The 20,970-nt window shown below is 51.3% G+C and overlaps 9 protein-coding genes across 9 annotated transcripts; 2 read left to right on the top strand and 7 right to left on the bottom strand.

The window, feature by feature from the left end:
* Positions 1-349: 349 nt before the first annotated feature.
* On the bottom strand, positions 350-1,180 carry AKAW2_10532S (putative heme/steroid binding domain protein; the record flags this gene model as incomplete). The annotated part of the gene is made up of 2 exons (XM_041688235.1): positions 350-874; positions 932-1,180. The coding sequence occupies 2 exons, from the start codon at positions 1,178-1,180 to the stop codon at positions 350-352; spliced, it is 774 nt and encodes a 257-aa protein (XP_041537252.1).
* A 1,236-nt stretch (positions 1,181-2,416) lies between these two features.
* AKAW2_10531S (GTR/RAG family Ras-related GTP-binding protein) lies at positions 2,417-4,197 on the bottom strand (the record flags this gene model as incomplete). The annotated part of the gene is made up of 5 exons (XM_041688224.1): positions 2,417-2,576; positions 2,624-3,307; positions 3,359-3,460; positions 3,513-3,601; positions 4,192-4,197. The coding sequence occupies 5 exons, from the start codon at positions 4,195-4,197 to the stop codon at positions 2,417-2,419; spliced, it is 1,041 nt and encodes a 346-aa protein (XP_041537251.1).
* A 27-nt stretch (positions 4,198-4,224) lies between these two features.
* Positions 4,225-4,952, bottom strand: AKAW2_10530S (uncharacterized protein; the record flags this gene model as incomplete). The annotated part of the gene is made up of 3 exons (XM_041688213.1): positions 4,225-4,249; positions 4,313-4,567; positions 4,756-4,952. 3 exons carry the CDS (start codon positions 4,950-4,952, stop codon positions 4,225-4,227), a joined length of 477 nt encoding a protein of 158 aa, XP_041537250.1.
* An 888-nt stretch (positions 4,953-5,840) lies between these two features.
* Positions 5,841-7,800, top strand: AKAW2_10529A (putative acid phosphatase; the record flags this gene model as incomplete). Its single annotated transcript, XM_041688201.1, has 7 exons — positions 5,841-5,930; positions 5,996-6,008; positions 6,072-6,106; positions 6,162-6,177; positions 6,247-6,412; positions 6,467-6,801; positions 6,902-7,800. 7 exons carry the CDS (start codon positions 5,841-5,843, stop codon positions 7,798-7,800), a joined length of 1,554 nt encoding a protein of 517 aa, XP_041537249.1.
* A 342-nt stretch (positions 7,801-8,142) lies between these two features.
* AKAW2_10528S (ribonuclease Z) lies at positions 8,143-11,355 on the bottom strand (the record flags this gene model as incomplete). Its single annotated transcript, XM_041688190.1, has 1 exon — positions 8,143-11,355. The coding sequence occupies one exon, from the start codon at positions 11,353-11,355 to the stop codon at positions 8,143-8,145; it is 3,213 nt and encodes a 1,070-aa protein (XP_041537248.1).
* Positions 11,356-12,410: 1,055 nt separating this feature from the next.
* Positions 12,411-14,317, bottom strand: AKAW2_10527S (bZIP transcription factor; the record flags this gene model as incomplete). Its single annotated transcript, XM_041688179.1, has 2 exons — positions 12,411-13,255; positions 13,315-14,317. The coding sequence occupies 2 exons, from the start codon at positions 14,315-14,317 to the stop codon at positions 12,411-12,413; spliced, it is 1,848 nt and encodes a 615-aa protein (XP_041537247.1).
* A 1,508-nt stretch (positions 14,318-15,825) lies between these two features.
* AKAW2_10526A (uncharacterized protein) lies at positions 15,826-16,137 on the top strand (the record flags this gene model as incomplete). Its single annotated transcript, XM_041688168.1, has 1 exon — positions 15,826-16,137. The coding sequence occupies one exon, from the start codon at positions 15,826-15,828 to the stop codon at positions 16,135-16,137; it is 312 nt and encodes a 103-aa protein (XP_041537246.1).
* A 1,884-nt stretch (positions 16,138-18,021) lies between these two features.
* On the bottom strand, positions 18,022-18,361 carry CON10 (general stress protein; the record flags this gene model as incomplete). The annotated part of the gene is made up of 2 exons (XM_041688157.1): positions 18,022-18,159; positions 18,236-18,361. 2 exons carry the CDS (start codon positions 18,359-18,361, stop codon positions 18,022-18,024), a joined length of 264 nt encoding a protein of 87 aa, XP_041537245.1.
* Positions 18,362-19,469: 1,108 nt separating this feature from the next.
* On the bottom strand, positions 19,470-20,513 carry AKAW2_10524S (sterol desaturase family protein; the record flags this gene model as incomplete). The annotated part of the gene is made up of 1 exon (XM_041688146.1): positions 19,470-20,513. One exon carries the CDS (start codon positions 20,511-20,513, stop codon positions 19,470-19,472), a length of 1,044 nt encoding a protein of 347 aa, XP_041537244.1.
* Between the last annotated feature and the right edge of the window lie 457 nt (positions 20,514-20,970).

Raw genomic sequence — 20,970 nt, 5'->3', positions numbered from 1 at the left:
ATCACTCGAATGAAAATTCGGAAAGTCGGGCTGGGCGATTTGATGGACATGTCAAGTTAGAATATGACTGGCTGAAATTCAACCAAAATCTGTTCCAAACACGTTCCTTGTAGATGGCCATGTTCATGGTTTTAAGAATTGCGTAGCGAATCAGTCGATGACTGGATACATGTACTTGTAGCGATATCAAACGTGTGGATGGATATCTTCAATCTTCACATGATTATGCATCTATCATCTAGATAACAAATTCCCAAGACACGATAATACCCCCCCTCCCTCTTCTCCCCCACCAAAACCACTATCATACACCATACATACATATAAGCTATTTAAATAATCCAACCTACTATTTCCCCCCCTTCGCCTTCTCAACCTGCTCCCTCGTCATCCTCTGCTGCCTCGCAGCCGTACAAAGCTCCCTCTTAACGCCCTCCTCCTCTTCCCTCTTCACCACCTCCTCGAGTCCCACGACCTTCCCGACCTCATAATACTTCTTATGATTCGCAAAGAACCCCATCCAATGCGCCACGGCCTTATGAATCCTCTGCTTAGCGATCCTCAAATCCTGCTCTCTCCGCACCTTCCTCTGCCCATTAGTCAATCGCTTCTCCTCCTCGGGATCATCGATCGGGATGAACATCTCCTCGACGCCGCGCATATCAGGCGTGAGATCTTCCTTGAAGCATCCCGTCACGAAGGCGCGCGTCGCATCCCGCCCCGTGAAGAAGTTGTAGTGGCCGCCGGCGCCGTAGACGAGCGGGTTCGCGGATACGTCGTAGATGGTGCCGTTGATGGAGAGGTAGATGGGCAGGGTGGGGTCCGTGCCGTTGTAGAGGGAGAGTTCGGCGGGGGTTAGGAGGAGGGGGCCTTGCTGTTGGGGATTGTTAGTAGATGTGTGTGTGTGTGATGTGAGAGGGATGAGGCATACGATGTAGCGGACTAGGACTGGCCAACGGGTGAACCAGGGTCGGTAGTTCCAGAGGATGGATTCGGATGAGGTCATGTAGTAGGAGAGACCGCACGAGGCGATTAGGAGTGTGGCCAGCACACGGATGATGTCTAGGATGGAGATGCCATTTTTGGGTGATGAGGATGATGATGATGAGGAGGATTTGTTGGTGGTTTTGGAGGGTTTGGATGGGGTTGGTTTTTGGCGTTGGCGGAGTTCGGAGGACATGGTTGTTGCTGTATGTTGTTGTACTTGATGGTGGTGAGATGGTTGGGTTGTAAATTACTTGTAGGCCATTGGATTGGGAGACAAGTAGAGGTAGGTATAGTAATGGGAGAAGAGGGATAGGTGGATGGTTAGGTAAAAGGTAAGTAGTAGCTGCTGCTTGGCTAAGTACCCTTAGTATTTCCGCGCTCTCCGTTGGCTTGTTTCGGGAGTCGCATGGTGTGACAGGTATAGTGCTTTTATTGAAATTTAAGGGCCAGAGGTACAGCTACGGTCTTGGTTTACTTGAGGAGAGGTATTTGTACAGATCATAATTCTTGCATTATCTAGACAGATATCCTGAGAAAAGCATAAAGCTACTGGGTGATCAGTAGCTAGCTGCTTCTGCGTCATGTCCATTATCCTGCAGACTGACGAGTATGTCTTGGTCTAGTATTCCTCCTGATATCTATATCGAAGCAGATATGCATCTAAAGTGAACCTATAACTTTAATCCAGTTAGCCACAAGTTCAACTACATGAAATCTGTAGAAGCAAAGGCAAAGGCATTCAATCTCGTCAGACATCCAAGGAAGTATTGCGCACAGAGCACGTCTAGAATGGGTTCTCGCGACGGCTAGCGTGGAAACTGCGAATGTAGGAAAAGTTTTCATCATCGAGATTGGGGAGGGAAGCTTGATTGAAGCATGTGCAATAAATTCTGTCGAACTTACCATAAAGATTGCTGATGAAAATAAACCTGTAGTATTGATGCTTCGAAGTTAGTACTGGCATAGCCAATCGCGAAAGTTTCAATCCATTTTTGAAGTCGCAAAAGGCGTTCAAGAACCACAACTGGTGATGACAGAAAACAAGCGAAGAAAAGAATTTCCAGATGAATTTATGTTGCGCAGGAAGAAAGTTCCGCCGGGCGGGTCTCACGTCCAGTTTTCTGCCTTTATGCCTTACTACCAGGGCTACTGCGGGTCGAATGTTTACTAGGTAGAATATCACATTATGGTATTGACTACTAACTCGGATATAATACTATCAAAGTACCAGCCTCAGTCTTGATCCTATCAAAAAAGCGTGAAAGCTACCAGAGCTTCACATATTCTCGACGTCGCAAGATAGAGGGCTCATCCGAGGTGTCATGCCATCCCGAACCGTGCCTCAATACTCCCTGCTAAGCCCCGAAAGAGGGACGACGAAACAGAACAAAAACAAGACAACCTCGCCAATGCAAATGGATTCGGTATTTTACTCCTCGGTCACCACTCCGGGCTCTTCCTGATCCTGTTCCCAGCTGCGGGAGAACACATCATTGAGAGCTTCCTGGAAGGTACGACAATTCATATCGATAAGGCCCTTTTTATCCTTCGACTCAGGGTTTCGGATAACGGAAACAAGACAAAGATACCTACTATCTGTTAGTATCGTCAAAGAATGGGCAGCTCGGTCACATACTTGTTCATCTCCATGAGGTGGATCATCGTATCATCGTGCAAAACAGCGTGGCTTTCTGCCTCCTGATTCTGCTCGCCCTTGGCCTTGCGGTCGGGGTGATCCCAGGAGTACAGCTCCGAAATGTCCACAATAACGTCAATATAGTCGGAACACATCTCATAGCAGGACATGTCGACCGGACGGGTGTCGGACGCAATGTAGATCTTGCTGAGAACGTCGAAAAGATAAGTCTTTTCAAATCCGCAATTGTTGGACAAGGTGTTGATCAGATTCTCCAACGTAGACAGGTTGGGAATGAGTTTCTGAATGACCTTACTGAAAGCCTCAAAGACGGAGTAGTCGTAGATGGAGGTCAGGTAGTAATGAACCGGAGCATTTTCGTAGCCCGCATCACTGAGCTCATCCGAAATGAGTTGGACAATATCCTGGAAAGTGTCGGTGCGGTATTCATCGGTGATACCGTCGACCTTGTGAATAAAGACCTCGATGTTGATGTTCGGATAGTACTGCTGAACGGTCAAGATCGTGCGATTGAGACGCGCCACCGATTCCATGTAATCGTCTTGAGCGTCAATGACCCAAACCAGCGCGCCCAAACTTCCGAAGATGCTTTCCAGATCGAAAGACGGCTCCAGGTACTCTAGCTGACCAGGAAAATCCCAGACCTGAAAGTCCATGAACGAGCTGTTTGCCTGTGTCAGTGCAGTATGGCTGGTAGGGGACCTGCGTACTCACTGGATTGAATCCTTCTGGATCCGGGTCGTCGATTCCAGGAAAAGAGTCTCGTTGGGTGGCATTTTGTGGAAGACCACGCTAGCGATCGATGACTTGCCGCTCCTAGGTAATGTTAGAATACAGCACGGGACCAGCTACGGTAGGGACAGCTTACCGACGCAGGCCCATCAGCATCAGACGAGGCTTAGCATCCTGGGGTTTATTGGCCGACTCAGCGGACTGCTCCATAGATTGGGTAGTTCCCTGTAGAATATTCGCAAGCATTAGCTGTGCATCAGACTTGGGGGCTGTAGTATTCTCGCTTGGGGTCAGTTTGGATGCGCTCCCCCAGCCAGGTTCGATCCGACGAGGTAGCTCCATGATGACCAAGCGCGTGAGAAGCTTTCAGCAGAGACAACAAAGACAGCAGAGAAATGAATGCCCATGAGCTATCTAGTCCTCTCCAACAACATGAGGTGAAAGTGTGAATACAGGTCACGTGCCCCGAGCTCGAATGTGATGAGAACGTGAAAAAAACACCTGGGACTCGCCGGGCATGTTTGACACGTGCATAGACTCGTACAAAACAGAATCGATTGCTCTGGGTGTATCCGAGCACAGAAAACAACTCATTTCTGGTTGAGCCGGTCGGACGTTGAAGGGCATCTGCAGATAGCTCACACAACACAGAGTACTTCTGACACGCAGGCAACAGCAACAACAGACAACAGAGCCAATCTGGACCAAGCAGTCCAGCACAGCACTCAAAAAGACACCTCATTGATTCCCACAGCTCGACAGACGGTGCAGGCTCTTCTGCAGATAAGAGAGAGGGGCATTGGAAGAATCCTTACATCCATGGCTTCAGACTCGGTTCAATCCGTGTGCTATTTCAGAAACGATGCTTTCCACCTAAGTAATCAGCTCAGCGAGTGCAAAAAACAACTACATCCAAAGAACTTGACAGAGACTTACCACAAGTTCAATGTCTCACACGACACGATGATATGAGATGAGGAGGGGGACGTGTTTGAACTGATTGAGTTCAAGCAAATTGAAGCCAAACGAGAGACAGTGAAGTATGAAACGCAGTGTTTGCAATCTCCGCACCAGAACCCTGGAAAGATGATCGACGGAGCAACCAGGATATGGGCCGAGTGACTGGAGGGTGGCTTGTTGCACAGGAACGGATGGGAATAAGGAAGGCTCAGCAGTGTGTGAAGTGCATGGCTGGCAAATAATTACTCAAGCGAAAGAGGAAGGGAGTCACGGGATGAGAGGCTCAATACGTTCTCTCTCGCGATAACAATAATATCAGACCAAAGAGGATGTATAGGTGGGTAGGCACGGGGCAGAACAGGCTGGATTGGAGGGCTTGCACAGGAACTTGGAGAAGATGTGATGCTAAGAACACATACAGATGGTGCAATGGGAGTGGCTTATACTCAGCAGAAGTCTCAATGCCTGACAGTGCGTTCCTGGATTGCCAATCACAGTGGATGGAAGTGGAGGACAGTGAAAGAGATGCGGTGCGTCCAATGCGATAAGCGCGGGAGGTGCGGCTTGGCACGAAGAGATGCTTCTCTCCGCCTTTGGTGCGTGATCCTTTCCGCATTTCCCCCAACCAACTACCGGGGCACTTATCTATCTCATGCTACAGAGTCCAGATGGATAGATGTCAAGTTTGCAGCTGTGATAGCGACACAAATGGCTTCATGTCGGGATATAATACAAGGTATAATCTTACAACGTGTGGTAATTTGCACTGGAAATGATACCATGACAGCGCGGTGCACATATTGGGCGGCCAATTTGGAGGGCAACCACGAATCTGACAATAGAATTCAATGGCGGCATTGAGAGAGGACCATTATTTATTTGACCCATAAGAAGAGTCAAGAGGTGTATGGCTACGGAGACTTGATCGGGAAATAAGTGCGATGAATATATGCCGTCGGCGTGCATGACAACCTGTCAACCACACCTATCTCAACTACGAGGATGATGGAGAAGACCACCTCTGGACATCGACACAATTAGTACTACTACGGAGTGATAGATTGTATTCAATCTCGTTGAGAAGTTTGGGAATACTTGTTCACAAATCGTGTCTACAACAGTACCTTTGATATACTCAGGATATGAAGATAGTAACCAGTTAGGACTCCAATGTTTTAGTGAAACAGTCAAAAGGACCCTGATCAACAAGCGTGCATCCAAGGAACTTACTTTCTCGTAAATTAAAGCAGGCACAGCAAATGGAATGAATGGAGAAAATCCCCGCCGAAAACCCATCGAAACGGCCTCGGGGTTCAGTGCCGCCTGTTGATTGGCTCCCCTCAACCAGACCGCCTGCTGGCGTCATCACCGCCTGTCCGGCCGTTGCTTCCATTGTCTTTCATCCATTTATTAGTCTGCCAGGCTCGCTCTCTACCTTTTCCCCCTTGTCATTGACGCCGTCTCTCAAGTCCTGTCAGGTGCTTCACTGCGGACTGCCTTTCCAATGACAACTCTGGTCCCCCGTGAGCCTTACTCCCAGGAGGAGCTGGACCGGCTCTATCCTCGGGACTTGAAACTCCAATTGGTGCAAGTGGTAAGTGCCGGCAAATCAACCCCCCCCGATTGCCCATGCGAGACGCTGGCTAATGCATGGTTCAGTTTCTCCGTCATGGTAAGGAGGATATACATATTACAATTTTGCTTCAATATTCCTGATCTAACCTCTGCTCTTCAGGAGAACGAACGCCCGTCTCTTCGCGTTTCCAGAATGTATGCGGTCCAACCCTTCCCCCCAGCTTATCTCCTCCAGGCTAATATTGTTTAGGCAGGACTCGCTCCATGTAATTCGTCCTTCCACCTTGACGCATACATTTGACCGGCCCATCACTGACTTCTTTACTTCTGCAAAGACTGGCCGTACTGCAATGTTGCCCGACAAATGATTCAAATGGCCGCCAGCAACAAAGACCTCTCATCGTGGAACGGGTTCGAGTGGAGGAGGAAGACGGAGGCTTTTGGCGACAAAGACCAGTCTGTGGTTGCAGTGGGAGCAACTGGTGACATAGAAGGCATCTGGCAAGTTGGACTTCAGCGATAAACTTTCAGGAGGTCCTGCTGACTGGGTACCAGCCAACACGGTGAGCTGACAGACAAAGGACGGGAGACCACCTTTGCCCTAGGTCAGCGTCTACGACACTTGTATGTCGACCAGCTGGGTTTCATGCCCAAAATCAAGTCCGATACCGAGGATATGTATCTTCGTGCCACTCCCATTCCCCGTGCCCTCGAGTCCCTCCAGCAAGCTTTCTGGGGCATGTATCCCGCCAGTGCCCGCACCCAAGACTTCCCACCCCCGGTGATCGTTGCACGCGCCGTATCGGATGAGACCCTCTTCCCGAATGAAGGGAACTGCCGCCGCTTCAGGCAACTTGCTCGACTTTTTGCAAACAAAGCAGCACTCAAATGTACGTCCTCTACCCCCAGATACCCCAGTCCAATGCACCCCCCATCATGCAATAGCAGACGTATAGCATAGAAACAAAGACTAACCCAGACCCCCTACAGGGAACACCTCCGATGAAATGGATTACATCAACAAGCGCATCTCCAAGTGGATGCCAGAAAGCTCCCCTCGAGTCGCAGTAGACGGCCACCCTCAACTGTGCGGAATCAACGACACCATCAACGCTACCGATGCCCACGGCCCCGCAACCAAGCTTCCCTCCGAATTCTACGACCGCAAACTCAGAGACTACATCGACCAGATCTCCGTCGACGAATGGTTCACCGGCTACGCCGAGAGCAACGAATACCGCAAACTCGGCATTGGCGCTCTCCTCGGCGATGTCGTCGACCGCATGGTCAGCACCGCCGTTGACGGCGGCTGGCGCAGCGAGTCCTCTGCCTCCGGCTCCTCCCCAACCAACGGCAAAGCCATCAAATTCGCCATGAGCGGCTGCCACGACACCACCCTCGCCGCTATCCTCACCAGCACGGGCGCCTTCGACGGGAAATGGCCCCCCTTCACCTCCTCCGTAGCCATCGAGCTCTTCTCCAAAGCCGAACAAGATCAAGCACGCGCGGCATCCACATCTGGCGACGCAACCCAAAAGAAGGGTCTCTTCTCCTTCTTAACTGGCTCTTCCTCCTCCAGCACGCCTAACACCCCCCAACCCTCCGAAACAGCCCGTGTCCCCCTGTCCTCCCTCCCCGAATCATCCAAAGAATCCCTCCGCTCCCACTACGTCCGCATTAGATACAACGACCGTCCTGTCCGGATCCCCGGCTGCGCTGCTAAGGCCGAGAACCATCTCCCCGGCGACGAGAGCTTCTGTACGCTGGAAGCGTTCAAGGAGATTGTGGACAAGTTCACCCCCAAGGACTGGAGGTCCGAGTGTCTGCAGAACCTTGGTGAGGGGTTGTATGGGAAGAATGATGCGGAGAAGTCGGTGGCTGGGTTCTAGAGCCTACGATGGTTGATCTGCGTGTGTGTATGCGAGGTTGCTTTACTCTGTACCTAGTTCTTTTCTTTTCTTTTGCTCTTCTTGACCACCATTCTGAGATGGGAAGATTGGTTGATCTGGTCTAATAGATATACATATTTTACTACTATGGTCTATTGGAAGACATAATACATATGCAGTATTTGGCTGCTTTGCTTTTTGAGCTGTAGTAATCTATTCAAAACCAATATGCTTGACCGTAGTCAAACACCAATAAGAATAATATATATCACTATAATATGTTCGAAAGTTATATACTCTAATATGATAATATTATCCTAATCTCCTACAGTCTACTTACTCTTACTGCCCATCTTTACCAGCAGCAGCAGCAGCACTACCCTTCCGCTTCCTAGCATAATGCTCCTTCTTAATGCGCTCTCCCTCACTATCACTCCCACTCGTGCTCCACCCACTTTCACTCTCACTCGCACTCCAAATCGACTTCGACTTAGCATCTGCCCCCTCCGGCTTCTCAATCTCCATCTCCTCAGCAGCAACAGGAATCTGCTTATGTTTCTCCTGCTTCTGCTTCTTTGCCTTCTGCCTATTCTGTGCGATCTGCTTAGCAGCCTCTTTCCTCTGCTCGGCCTTCTCCTCGCCCGCGCGTTCCTGGAGGTCAAACAACTTCTCGACGGCAGGCGCATATGCCTGAGCGATAGGCATATCGCGGACGCGAATACGCATGTAATCGAAAGCCGCGACGATCGGGACGGTGATCTTAGGACGGCTGGTGACTTTGATGTCGCCGAACATTTGGTTACGGGTGTTGTTGTTGTTTTGTGGGGGCTCGTCGTCCGGGACGTCGAGGCCGACTTGGCCGACGTGGTTGCTGGGCTCAGCGGCGGGTTTGTTGTTGGCCGTGCGGGAGGCAGGGGCTTCTTCGACTCGGGCGAGCTTTTGGTAGCGTTGGCTGAAGTGCGTGAGGAGAATGGCGCGGGCGTTCATGAGACGGCCGACTTCGAGGGCTTCGGAGAGGGTGGAGTGTTTCTTGGCGATGGCGGATACGGCCATGTCGTCTTGGAAGGTGGCTTCGTGGATTAGGACGGTGGAGTTGCGGCCGATGGTGGCGAAGCCGGCGGAGGGACGGCAGTCGCCGGAGAAGGAGATCTTGAAGCCGTCGGGGAAGACGAGGGAGACGGCCATGGCGCCGCGGCAGTGGGAGACGCGGGTGGTGAGGAGGTCAGAGAGGCCGGTGGCGGAGCGGAGGAGCGGAGTGAGGGGGGAGGATTGGTCGTGGAAACTGAGGCTGGTGGTCGAGGGTCTGGTGGCTTCGAGTTGGTGGCCGGGGTAGGAACCGTCGGCGCGGCAGTGACGGTAGACGAATTGGGTGCGGATGTTGCCTTGGTGGAGGTAGGGGGAGGCGCTCAAGGGGATCACCTTGCCGAAACCGTAGTTCTCGACAGCGGCGTATTCCTCTAGCCAGCCTGTCATCATCTGTTCGGAGACAACGAACAGTCGCTTTTCCTGCAGGATCTTGGACATGTCCATCTCTACCTCGTCTGTCTGTGGGATTCCGTCGGGGTAGTTCTCCTGGAACCAGGCTTTGATGACAGAAGCGGTGCCGAGATGGTGGTCCGCGTGAAGGTGACTGATCCAGATCATCCGCAGATTCTGCAAGACTTCACGCAGCTTCTCAGGTGCGAAGACACGCTTCAGCTGACCAAGGGTGTTCTCACCGCAGTCGAGCAGGTAGTATCCGTATCCAGGCACGTTGAGAAGAGTAGCGGAGACGTTGCGGTACTTGGATGGAGCGGAGGATCCAGTGCCCAGGGTGATAATCTCTACATTGGCTCCTGGGAGATCCTTTTGAAAGCTCTCAAGCTTTTTCGTGAAGGCCTCCTTCTTGACACGCTTGCGGATGGTGCTCAAGCGCTGTTCGATGGCCCAAGGCATCTGGCGCTGCACCTGTGCGGGCTCGAAATGCGGCTCCACTTCAGAGAAATTGAGCGCAAACTTGGGCTCCATGTCGATGATGACGCCGGGCGCCACAGGTTTCAGGGCAACGGCTTTCGGTTCTGTGGCAGGCTCTGCAGTTCTAGTGCCGGGCTGCGGGAGGGACACATTGTCATGAACAAGGGTCGGGTAGTTGTCAGGCCTCAGCAAGCCCATCCGTGTGGTCGAGGTTGCGATGCTCTTCATAGACAGGTAGTTGGGACAATAGTCCGAACTGGACACGGTATGTTCGCACTCGGGGAATCTCGCAACAAACTCGTGGAGCCGTGGGTGATCACCCACTCCAGGACCCAGAATCCACAGGAAGGTCTGCAGGCCTGTAGTAACGGCGGGGGAGTTCCACTCGGGCCGATTTACCAGATCATCGACGTGTGCTGGGGTAGGCAAATCGATGATTGCCAATCCCTTACCCAGTCGGGATGGGCCCAAAACCATGTCAGGAGTAACGGTCTTGCCATCTTGCGACGTCACGCTCTCTCCCTTGGTCAACTTGGCATAGTCTGGTCCCTTGCGAACATTCAGCTCCTGAGCCTTCTTCGGGTCGAACTTTCCCCGGACATCGTGGTTCCGGATGATATAGGAAACGGATTCCTGACACCAGGAAGTATGAGGGATCTTCTCGACGGCTGCACCGGGCCACGGTTGGCGTACGAGGACCGTGATATCAGGAAGTGGCTCATTACTTCCAGGGGCAGGTCCCTTGTACTGCTCAAGGTCTTTGGTGACGGGGTTACGAACGAACATCGCGGCCGGCATCTTCACATCTGCCAACTTGGTCTCGTGCAGAGCATCCAGTCTCCAGTTCGAGTTGAACATGTCCGTGATCACAGACTGCCTAATGACTTGGTCCCGGGTTCGCGCATCAATAGGCTCTGACGTATTGTTGCTCTCTTCGAACTCGTCGAGGCTCCGCTTCCTAGGGCTCATTGAGCGAACCTGCGACGTCGCTTGCAGGTGCGGGACGGGGGAAGACCTGATGGGCATAGCCCAGACCTTAATGTTGCTGTCCGACCATGTAGGCTGTTCGCAAGGATCCTCCGTTCCGAGGCCATCGGGTTTCGACATGCCCTCCGAATCATATTCGCGCGTGAACACCGGTGTACCCTTGCGAAAGACGAATCTCCGTGCGGTAGCCAGGGTATGTGTGAGGTTTCTACCTCCGTGGATTGTCATAGTTCCTCGTTGCGGTACCAATTGTCCGTCGTGAACCGCGTATGACATTCCATGCTCCTTTTTGGCAGCCGCATTGGCCTGTCCACTTTCTTTGATGCGTTCCTCTTTCTCCCGCGCAAGAAGTTCCAAAGCGTTGTTCGAGCTGGCTATCCCATCAGCCAACGTAAGGATAACACCAATCAGTCCTCCAGTGTTGCCCCATTGTATCTGTCCGGTGAGGAAGACGTCGGTCAGATATGTTATTTTGATACCACGCTCCGTACATGCGCGCTGAGTGCCCTCCGACAGTTGACCGAAGAAATAACGCTTGTCCGGGAAGTGAAGAAGGACCGTCGTGCCTGGGGTATCGGCCGTGGGCGTGGTCAGGACCTCATAGTAGAACTTCATTGGGGGATTGCCCGTCGGTGGCGTCGGCGGAGGACCGAAACCTGATGTCTGAAAAGACTTGGGATTGTAGAGGAGGAAATTCTGTCCGCGTCGGAAAGGTAGTCGAGGGGCAGGCAGTAGATAAGTGCCCGGTTCCACTGGCTGGCCAATCTGAGATTTTTTCGACGACGCTGACGGCCCACGCTTCTGAGCAAAATCGCGCTTCTGGGATAAAGCCTTTTTATGAGAGCCGCGAGAATCTCGAGGGATCGATGTTTGGAGGAGGACTGGCGAGGGACGTCTGGGAGCGACGGCAACTCCGCGAAAAACACTGGCGAGTAGCGCCGCGGACCGCAAAAGGGAAGCCAACTTGATGGGAAAGAGAGACGCAGTCGGGCTAAGATAAATGTGAGCAGTGTCAACGGTCCGTCATCTCATAGGGATCAAAGTAAAAAAGCAAGATAAAAGAGATGGTGGGCGACGAGAGGATGTCAATCAAGTTAGTTGAGTGAGTCGCAGAGCTTCTCCGCCCGGCAACTTTTTCTCGGGCCTGACAATCGCCACTTTCGATCACTTTTTAAGCCATGCAGCTCCTCCACGCCAAGCAGGAGTCTGCCATGCCACTGGTCATCTACTCACTTACTAATACGATCTATGCAAAAGGCTCGTAGATCCTAAGGTGATTCAACTTTTGATATGGAGTTAATTTGTATCTTGATGTGTTCCCTAATAGCCAGTCCGGACAATCCATAATTCCAAGCTCCCAAATAAATCCCAAGTAGCCTTCCCTCTTCCAGACACCAGAAGCCATTCCGTCGAACCCCTGAAAAAGAGGATGAAAAGAAAAAAGAGTAGAAGAAAAGACGAGCAGCAATAGAAAGAATAAGCGTAGACAGAAATGAGCCACATCGTGGGGCAGAAGTATATAAACACAAGATCATTGACAAAGGAAAGACGTTGGTGTCTACATGGCAGGTTCAATAGTATTTTGAACCACTAGCGAGAAGGTAAAATAGCAAAATCGAAGAACCAGCTTTACAGTACTTATAAGGCCCGAAAGTGCGCGACATGGGGAATCATGAAAGATGAGCAGTCATCATGGACACACGCTCGAAAGCGGCTTCCATGCTGTGGCAGAGATGAGCAAATTGTTGGGCACTGTCCTTGACCTCGCCCTCGACAACAAGCTCAAAAGTCGACTTTCCAGTAGCAATGCCATCGAAAGCACAAGCAGATCCTTGCGATGTAGGGGCGGCAGGCATATCAGCAAAGAGGGCGAAGGCAGGGTCCGACTCGTCCATCACGACATCAGGGTTCTCAACGCCAATATCCGACTTCTGCTCGGTTTCGGCCACAGCTGGCATAGAGGCGAGAACAGGAGCCTCGTCCTTGGAGCTGGCAACGCTGGGAAGACAAGAGTCCACGATGCTGGAGGTCTTTCCAGAGAGGGCCTCGGTGTCAATAGCGGGCTCAGGGACTTCCAGGACGGCGAACACGGAGGGGTTGCCGTAGTTCATGTCGATGCCGGAGTTCCAGCCACCGTTGTTCATACCCATGGCCGAGACATCGAGTCCCTGGTTGGGGACCATGACCATACCAACGGGAGGAGCTTGCTGCATTGGCGGTTGCGTCATGGCGGGCGCTTGCTGCTGGGGCTGCTGCTGCTGAGGCTGGGCCTGTTGGGGGTGCTGAGGGTGCTGGTGGTGCTGAGGGTGGGGCTGCGATTGCACCTGGCTCGGCAGGGGAAGACCGTTGGGGCCCATTTCGTCCAGGAACGAGGAGAAGTGAGGGGACGACAGGAGCATGCGGGCGAGGTCGGTGAGACGGGTGTTCTCCTCGAAGAGGGAACGGTTCTGCAGACGCAGTTCGTGGGCTTCGTTGGTTTTGGCGGCAACCTCGCTCTCGAGCTGACCAATGTACTCTAAACAACGGGTTAGTCACTTCATGTTCAGGTCATTACACCAACAGGGGAATTCATACCCTTTCTGCGAGATCGGAAAGCACGAGCGGAAACCTTGTTCCGGAGCTGACGACGTTCCTTGCTGCTGAGCTTCTTTCCTTCTTCGCTGGCCAAGAGTCTCTCATCTTCATCCATATCCTGCTCCTCCTTCTTGGCCTTGGCCATCTGAGGCAGGAGGGAAGGAGGAGAGGGGGAGTCGTCAGGCGAGTTCAAGGCAGACTGGCGCATCTGTTGCAAGAGGCGGGAGATGCGTTCCTCAACAGCCGGGTTGGATGGGCGAGGGGTCTGGCTGTGGGGGGCTGCATTGTGGTGCATGTGCTCGTCCATGCGGCGCTGTTGCTGGAGGTGTTGCTGGCGAAGGTACTCATTGTGCTTCTGTTGCTGAGCGGCCTTGGCCATGGCAGCTTGCTGCTGGTGCATACCCGGATACATGCGTCCAACCTGAGTGGAGGGACCCATGGAAGCCATCTCATGGCCGCCCAAGGCGTTGGGGTCGACGAACTGGCTCTTGGTGCTCGGGTTCGGGGAGATGAAGTAGCCAGGAACCGATCCCATGTTGTCGGACTCCAGGTCCATATCCGAGGTGTTGCGAGTCGGGGGGCTGTTGAAATCCATGGAAGGCTCCTCGCGCTTCAGTTGGCTGCTAGGGTAGAGGTCTCCGCCCATGGGAAATCCGGGACTCGGGGCACCGTATCCCATGCCGTTCATGTGGTTGTTGAAAGTCATGGCATGAGCCAGAGCGCCTGGAGGCAGACCGGTCTGCTGCTTGTGTTCATCATACTGGTGACTGGGACCCTGGAAAGCAATCGGGGCTTGTTGACTTGTTGTCGAGGCAAAACCAGCACTTCGTACATCGCCAGCGTTGAACTCGGTGCTTGGTAGGGTGGGTTGAGCAGCCAGGGCGGTCTTTGCGCGGGCGGGCTCTGCGGAGGTGTATGCTAGTTGATCGAGATCGAGGAAAGACTCGATGTCCTGGTCGAATGTTGACGGCGCGACCGCCGGATGTTCTGCCAATGTAGCCATGGTGATGAGGATGTGTAGATGGAAAGCTGTTCGAGTAGCGCGACCTGATAAACGAGAGCGAAGACCAGCGCGATTTGGTCAAGTGCACGGTCGGAGCAGAGAAAGGGGTGGGTTGGATTTGATAACGAGAGACGATGGGGGTTGATGTGATCCGAGGTAGAAAGGGGTGAGAGGGTTACTAGTAAGCAATGAAGCGAGTAGTCTATGAGGGATATCGAAAAGACAATATACGTAACGATAGCGTTGGAGAGGGTAAAATGAAAAACAGGAAGGAGGAGTTAGAAGGGCGAAGATGGATGATAGTGATAGTAGTAGTAGTAGTAGTGATTGATGGAGAGAGTAGGGGAAGAGACGATGGGTAAAATGGGAAGGGAGGGATCGACCAAGGTTGGCGGACGGGAGTTAATGAGGCAGGGATAACGTTACAAGACCGAGTGGGCAGAGCAGCAGCAACAGCAGCAACACAGCAGAGCGAAGAGACCAGATGGGCAACTCGTTTCTCCACGCCAGGAATAGAAATCCACCCAGAATTTCAGGTAACTGAAAAGGCTTGCGCGTCCTTTGGCTGACTCAGCGGCTACTGGGACCCGCCCCACCCATTTTCAGTCTGAGATTGGCTGGCCCCTTGGACACTAAGGCGAGTTCAGTGGGTTAGGGCTTCCGGGGAGCAGCACCCTACTCCACTGCTGGTTAGGGAGGGAATCCACTCTCTCCCTCCCCTCCCTGACTTAGTTACTTGGGTAGTTCGGTCTTAGTCGCACCGGTTTTCGCCCGTCTCCTCTTCCATTTGTACTGTGAACCAGGAACGCTACCAAACAGAATTCTACAGTTGGTGCAATCAGGAGATCGTCGATAAGATCTCCCGGCCTTGTTTACTTTTATTGTGTACTCCCCTTGACAGGTGTTGGATTGACCGTAATGGCCAACTCTCACCACCCAGCATACACTGTACAGTAGTACACATCCCTTGTGCAGACAAGAAGCATGTAGGCCAACCTAATGGAGCCCTTCCTTCCGGACAACTCTCTGTCAGGTGACTTTGGACGAGAATGGGAGGTGTGAAGGTCGGCATGCGAGATTTTCTTCGCGAGCCGCCCCCTAGATGGTTGCCCCGAAGTCTCTTTTCTCAACCCCCATTGTGAATGGACCGTCCATGAATTATTGTGTCTTCCCGTCCCTCTTGCCTCCCTTTCTGACACCTTGCCGTTTCAGGTCTGTTTCTCCGAGGCAATGAAACGGCGGCACAGGTGAGCACAATCTCAATTCCTGACAATGTGCTTGCACCAATCACAGTAGTCTCCTGCAAGATTGTTCACCTGGAGTGGCCGATGTATCACCACTTCATGACGTTAGTGGCTCAGCCACAGCCAATGACCGCCCTGATGCAGCCGACGGCTGCGATCTGTTCACAGCAATTGTGATCACAGTTTCCGCGAGTCCACCAATCCACATCGGCATTATGATTGATTGGAAAATAAAAAGGGGGTGGATAATGTAGCTGAGACTGCATGAGTCTGGAATGCCATCCGGTCTTCACCAATGTGATTGATGAATCGATGTATGGAACAGATGGGGTGGCCTCTAGAGGGGACAATGGGGAACAACGAACAAAACCCAAAGTATCAACACAATTGTTGTGTGGTCGAGGGGAGCGAGTCCACTTCCAGGGCTCTCTGGCTGATGCATCCAGATGTTCTAGAATGGCCAATAGTGCTGACCACTTCGATCTCGACTCTTCAACTGCTGGTGCTCTGGTGTGGATGCGCCGGTGTGGAATTCTGGTGGGTAAGAAACCCGGTTCCTGGCCGACAAAAGGTTAGCTCCGGAAGCAAAGCTTGGCGCCGGGCTGCCATGGAAGAAAACAGCAGAAAACCCAGTTGATTTGACTGTGAACTGGAGAGGGAGCCCACTACGAGCCACTCTCAACTCTTTGCTTTTCTCGCTTCGCACCCAGTGGTTCGGTCTTGAAACTTTTGGGTGGTTCATCCCAGCGCTATCCATGGAGTAGATAGTCTGTGTATCTATCCTTTCTATCGGCTCTAGACTCCTACTAGGTGGCTACTATCTAACCGTTTAGATACTAAGCGCTGAGAAAAGATCCGATCCACTTCTCCTCTGGAAGGCCAAAGGATTCTTCCCCGGCTTAAGGCTTATTAGGGCCGTTTCACGCCTCAAAGACGGTTGTGCAAAAGGTACTTTCTCATACAGTGGGCGTATCGATTATGTCCGAGCAGCGCCAGTGGCATCTTATCATCCCGGCGCACATACTCAAAAGGAACATCGCGGGACGGGTGATCATTAGATAACGAGAATTTGATGGAGATGATTATGGCCTGACAGAGGTGGCCACGACTCGCTGATCCGGCCGAAACTTAACCCGCCGAGTTCAATTCTAGGCCTTGACAAAGTCGCAACTTCTGCTTCAGATCCGAATCAGTGGAAGGAGAATGGATGAAACTCGTCCGAACGGAGAACCACCGATCACTGACCGTTCCCACCAGTCCCAGATGGGAGACTGCACAGTTTTCATCCAGCACCAAAACGGTTCTATTGAGTTGAAGTGTGTTCTGCTCCTCTCTAGGCTCGGTAGTGCGGCACTCGAGGCTTGAGTTGGGCCTTACTCCTAGGTTCTACTAGTTCCGAGCAAATCTTTTCCTAGTTTCCAGAAACCCCTGATGGGCGCAGCCGGTGCCGCAGCATCACGATAACCTTAATAGGAAACCGAGACGATAAACTATACGGTTGCCATTGCCTAGCGCGCTTTCGATGGCAGATCCCCTGCGAATAGCCTCGTGCGAAAACTTTGCCTCATGCTACGGATAAAAGTATTCTATATCTATTTGCAGATCTGTGGCTGAGACTGCACACGACTGAGTTGAGAAGAAAAAAAAATAGAACGCTTTTTTCTTGGCCCGAAGTCTTGCCTTGTCTTTGGGTCTCCTGAATCTTTGCGCTGGATGCTTGTTTCAGTTGCCGAGCCTTATAAGGCTTTCTTCGAGGCTGCCTTGGTTTGGTGCAGACGCAAATCGGCAGCGACCATAAGGCTAGAATTGAAGACTGCACTTATGGTCTTTTTATTCGCTGAACCAGTCTTCTGAAGCTACACATCCGAGTGCACAGAACCAATCCAACCTTTGGTAGATCAACTCTGTACCATGTTCAGTTGATCTGAGTGTGCCGCTTAAGTAATGCACCCAATTTTCCACTACAGCACTGTCTAGACCTCAGGCAGAAGTTATCGTTCGCACTCTACTATTTTCAGCAACATCAACGCAGCCGCTTACTGTAGCACATGAACCCATTGCAACTCTACAAATCGCCACCACATGCCGAATATCTCGGCATCCATGAGAAATATACAACACCATGACATTCAAGGGGGGCAACGTTATGACCTCACATGATGCGTCGAGTCGAACCGACCGGAAACGGCAATATTGTGATGTCACCCCACAAACCCAGTTCATATCGATACTATCTATCCTCCCCAATTCAAGAATACTGAATATTGGAACAGAATTTGTTGTGTGCACACATTTCATATTCGCCTTATGTATACTGGCGCTAGTACATACATCTTCTCATAAAATAATTACTAAACAGGGCCCTTATTCCTTTCATATCATAACGATCGTCAAAACAAACATTTACCTCCACTCCACTAAGGAGTCAAATCATCACTCTGAGTAGTAATAAGAGATGATTTACTCCTCAGGTTCATCCTCATCATATTGATCGTACTGGGTTCTCGATCCGCCCTTCTGGCCAGCAGCACGGGCTCTAGGGTCTCCGGGTTGGAAGCTACCGCTGGAGGCCTGGCCACCTTGGGATGCGATGTCGCGCTGTTCATAGTTTTAGTATCACATTTCTTTGAGACAAACTCTCTTTCCTACAGAAAAGAGAATTGATACAACGTACCTGCTTATCAGGATCCATACTGGCAAACCCGCCCGAGTGACTAGACTGGCCACCCTTCTTGGCGATATTCGACACTTCGTCGTGGGGCCGGTTGGCGAAGTTTCCGGGGTTGGAGTTGGATGCCATTTTGTCCGTGTGGTATAAACAAGTGGTTTATCATCTATTAAATTATAGATAGTAGTCCTCTGATTCTGAATCTGATACCAATCCCATCACAACCTCCAAACTCAACACTGTATATATACCCAATTTCCAACCACCCCATGAAGTCATAATGTCGCCCATTTGACATCAACAACAACAACAACAACAACTTAACCTCTTCCCTAAGTGAAGTAAAGTACGTAACCTGATGCAATTCGCAATTAACTTTCCACAACCCTTCCCCATCATCATCAACATCATCATCAAGAGTCAATTCAAGTTCCCCATGCTCATCATGCAGCAATGCCATTCCCTGATATTTGCTCGCCACGCGGGGTGAACCCTACTCGGTAGGGGTCGTTCCCATGGAACATGAACCTCGTGTTAATGGTTGTCGGCCCTGTTGGGATAGGGGAGTTGGTGGTATCATGTCATGGTCACGTACTACGTTTATTTTTGGAGAGAGAGTCTAGAATTTGCGGTTGCGATTGCGCAATTGTGGAGGTCGGATTGGTTTACTTTGTTGTTTAGGTGCGGGTTTTAGATGCGCTGCTGGGATGTTCTGTGCTGGTAGGATTGGCTTGATTTGTTGGGGTAGGGGAGCTACGTCGATGGGGTGTCATTGTTTATGGGGTATGAGGTGGGTGGCGATTGGGGGTTGATGTAAGTTTGATATTTTTGGTTTGGGGTGGTCTAGATTTGTGTCTAGGGATGGTTTAATCTGGATGTATGGATGAGATGGTGTTGTTTAGTGGGTAGTTACTAGCTACTCGTTGTGCTGGGATTATTGTTGCGGCTTATGTGGTACTATTGGAGTGGATGGGAATGATGTAAAGGAAGCATACGAAAGCTGTAGTATATTCTGATTGACCCGAAATAACAAATATGTACTAAGAGTATATATATGGTTGGCGCTACTATGTACCTTTCATGTCTTGCTGACCACCTGCCATTGGTATTGTTCATCATTGTCGTGGCCTCGTCATATAATTTCTAAATCATCCATCTTCGTCGTAATATCTCGGCAGCAGTCACTGCATGTTCGAGACCTGTTTGGAGAGCCGATACAAAATTTTCCAGTTGCAGCAGTCTAGAACAAAGGCATATAGACAGACTTCGTATAGTCAACGTTGCTCTCGGCAGACTCGATACGCTCATGGCACGTGCCAAAGATCTGGTCCCACAGGCGAGTCTGCTTGCCATAATTATGACTCTTCCTCCATCCTTTGCGGTGGTGGAGGTCATGATCCTCAATGACAATCTCGGCATTCATCCACTGCAGTAACCAGCTCAGTGTCGATGGCACTGTCATGTGGACACGAAGACCGCTGTGTCCAAAGACCTCCGCAAATGCGACGTATTGATGGCAGATCCACCACTCATAAAAGCCCATAGGAAGACCCATGAATTTAAGGCTCATGTAGGTCATGAACGGCACACCGACCATGTCGAAGAACTCTTGCTCGTGGTCTGCATAAGCGGCGAGGAGGGGGTTGGGGTGTTTCGTGAGGTGGTGAGTGCGATGGTACTTCCAGAGGAAGCTAACGTCGTGCATAATGCGGTGGTACCAGTAGAACCAGAAGTCAAGCACAATGCCATAGAGACCGATCATCAGTGGGAGCCATGTCCAGTCCATGGCCATGGGTGCTTGGTTATAGTAGGATAGATAGATCGCCATAACCAAGCGTGAGCCGGTCGTCTTGTAGAGCGAGGCGGTAACTTTCCGCACCCCAACATCGGGAATACCGTCGCGTTCATGCTGGTCACCGTCAAGGAAGCCATAGGTATGTCCGAGACGACGAAGCATTTTAACTTGGTGAATGACTGTCGCGTTGAACGAGAAGAAGTATAGATTGAACAGAGCAAATGGGCCGAGGTTGTGGCCCGTATATGAAATGTAGGCCTGATTGATGGCGAGCGGAACAGCGGCGTAAAAGATAACCCAGAGGTTAAGAGACCACTGGGGCATATAAGGTAGCTTCTCCTGCTTGGAATGGACCGGCACTTCTTGATCAAGTGCAATGGGATGAACATTGAGCAGCTCCAGCAGCCAGTGGCTGAGGCCCCATTCGTCCCGGTTGCCAGTACGCCATGTGGATTTCATAGAATCTTTTGGGTTGCCCGCAGAAGTCATGATGGCGGTATATTATTTTTGAATACCATGGGGATGCCTTTCCCCAGAAATTGTGGCCATGGTGTTATATACTATGTCTTCGGATTTCGGACGCTCGGGCGAAGAACCTACCTTCATGTGAAGGATTTCCTTTCATTGATAATTCCAAGCATCAAATAGCGGATCACTTTTCCCAACAAAATATCAGATGGACATAAAGGGTATCCTGACATCGATCATGGTGGGAGCCTCTTTCACCTAAAGGAGCAAAAGATAAACCTGGAGGGAAACTAAGTATTCGGCACATGAAGCCCGGTAGTGCATGTTGAACGCATGGAACGTGTAGACCCCGCATTACTGTGCCTCGGAGAGATGGAAAAGCACCGAGGATCACCCGCAGATCGCATCTTCGCGTACCTGTCGCTTAGCAGTTCGCCAATCAACGTTGAAGGAGACATTGGAGGGAGAAAGATGATTG

The sequence above is a fragment of the Aspergillus luchuensis genome, chromosome 1 (assembly GCF_016861625.1).
Source record: "Aspergillus luchuensis IFO 4308 DNA, chromosome 1, nearly complete sequence".
In the NCBI taxonomy this organism is placed as follows: Eukaryota; Fungi; Ascomycota; class Eurotiomycetes; order Eurotiales; family Aspergillaceae; genus Aspergillus; species Aspergillus luchuensis.
This window is presented reverse-complemented; position numbering and strand designations above follow the sequence as displayed.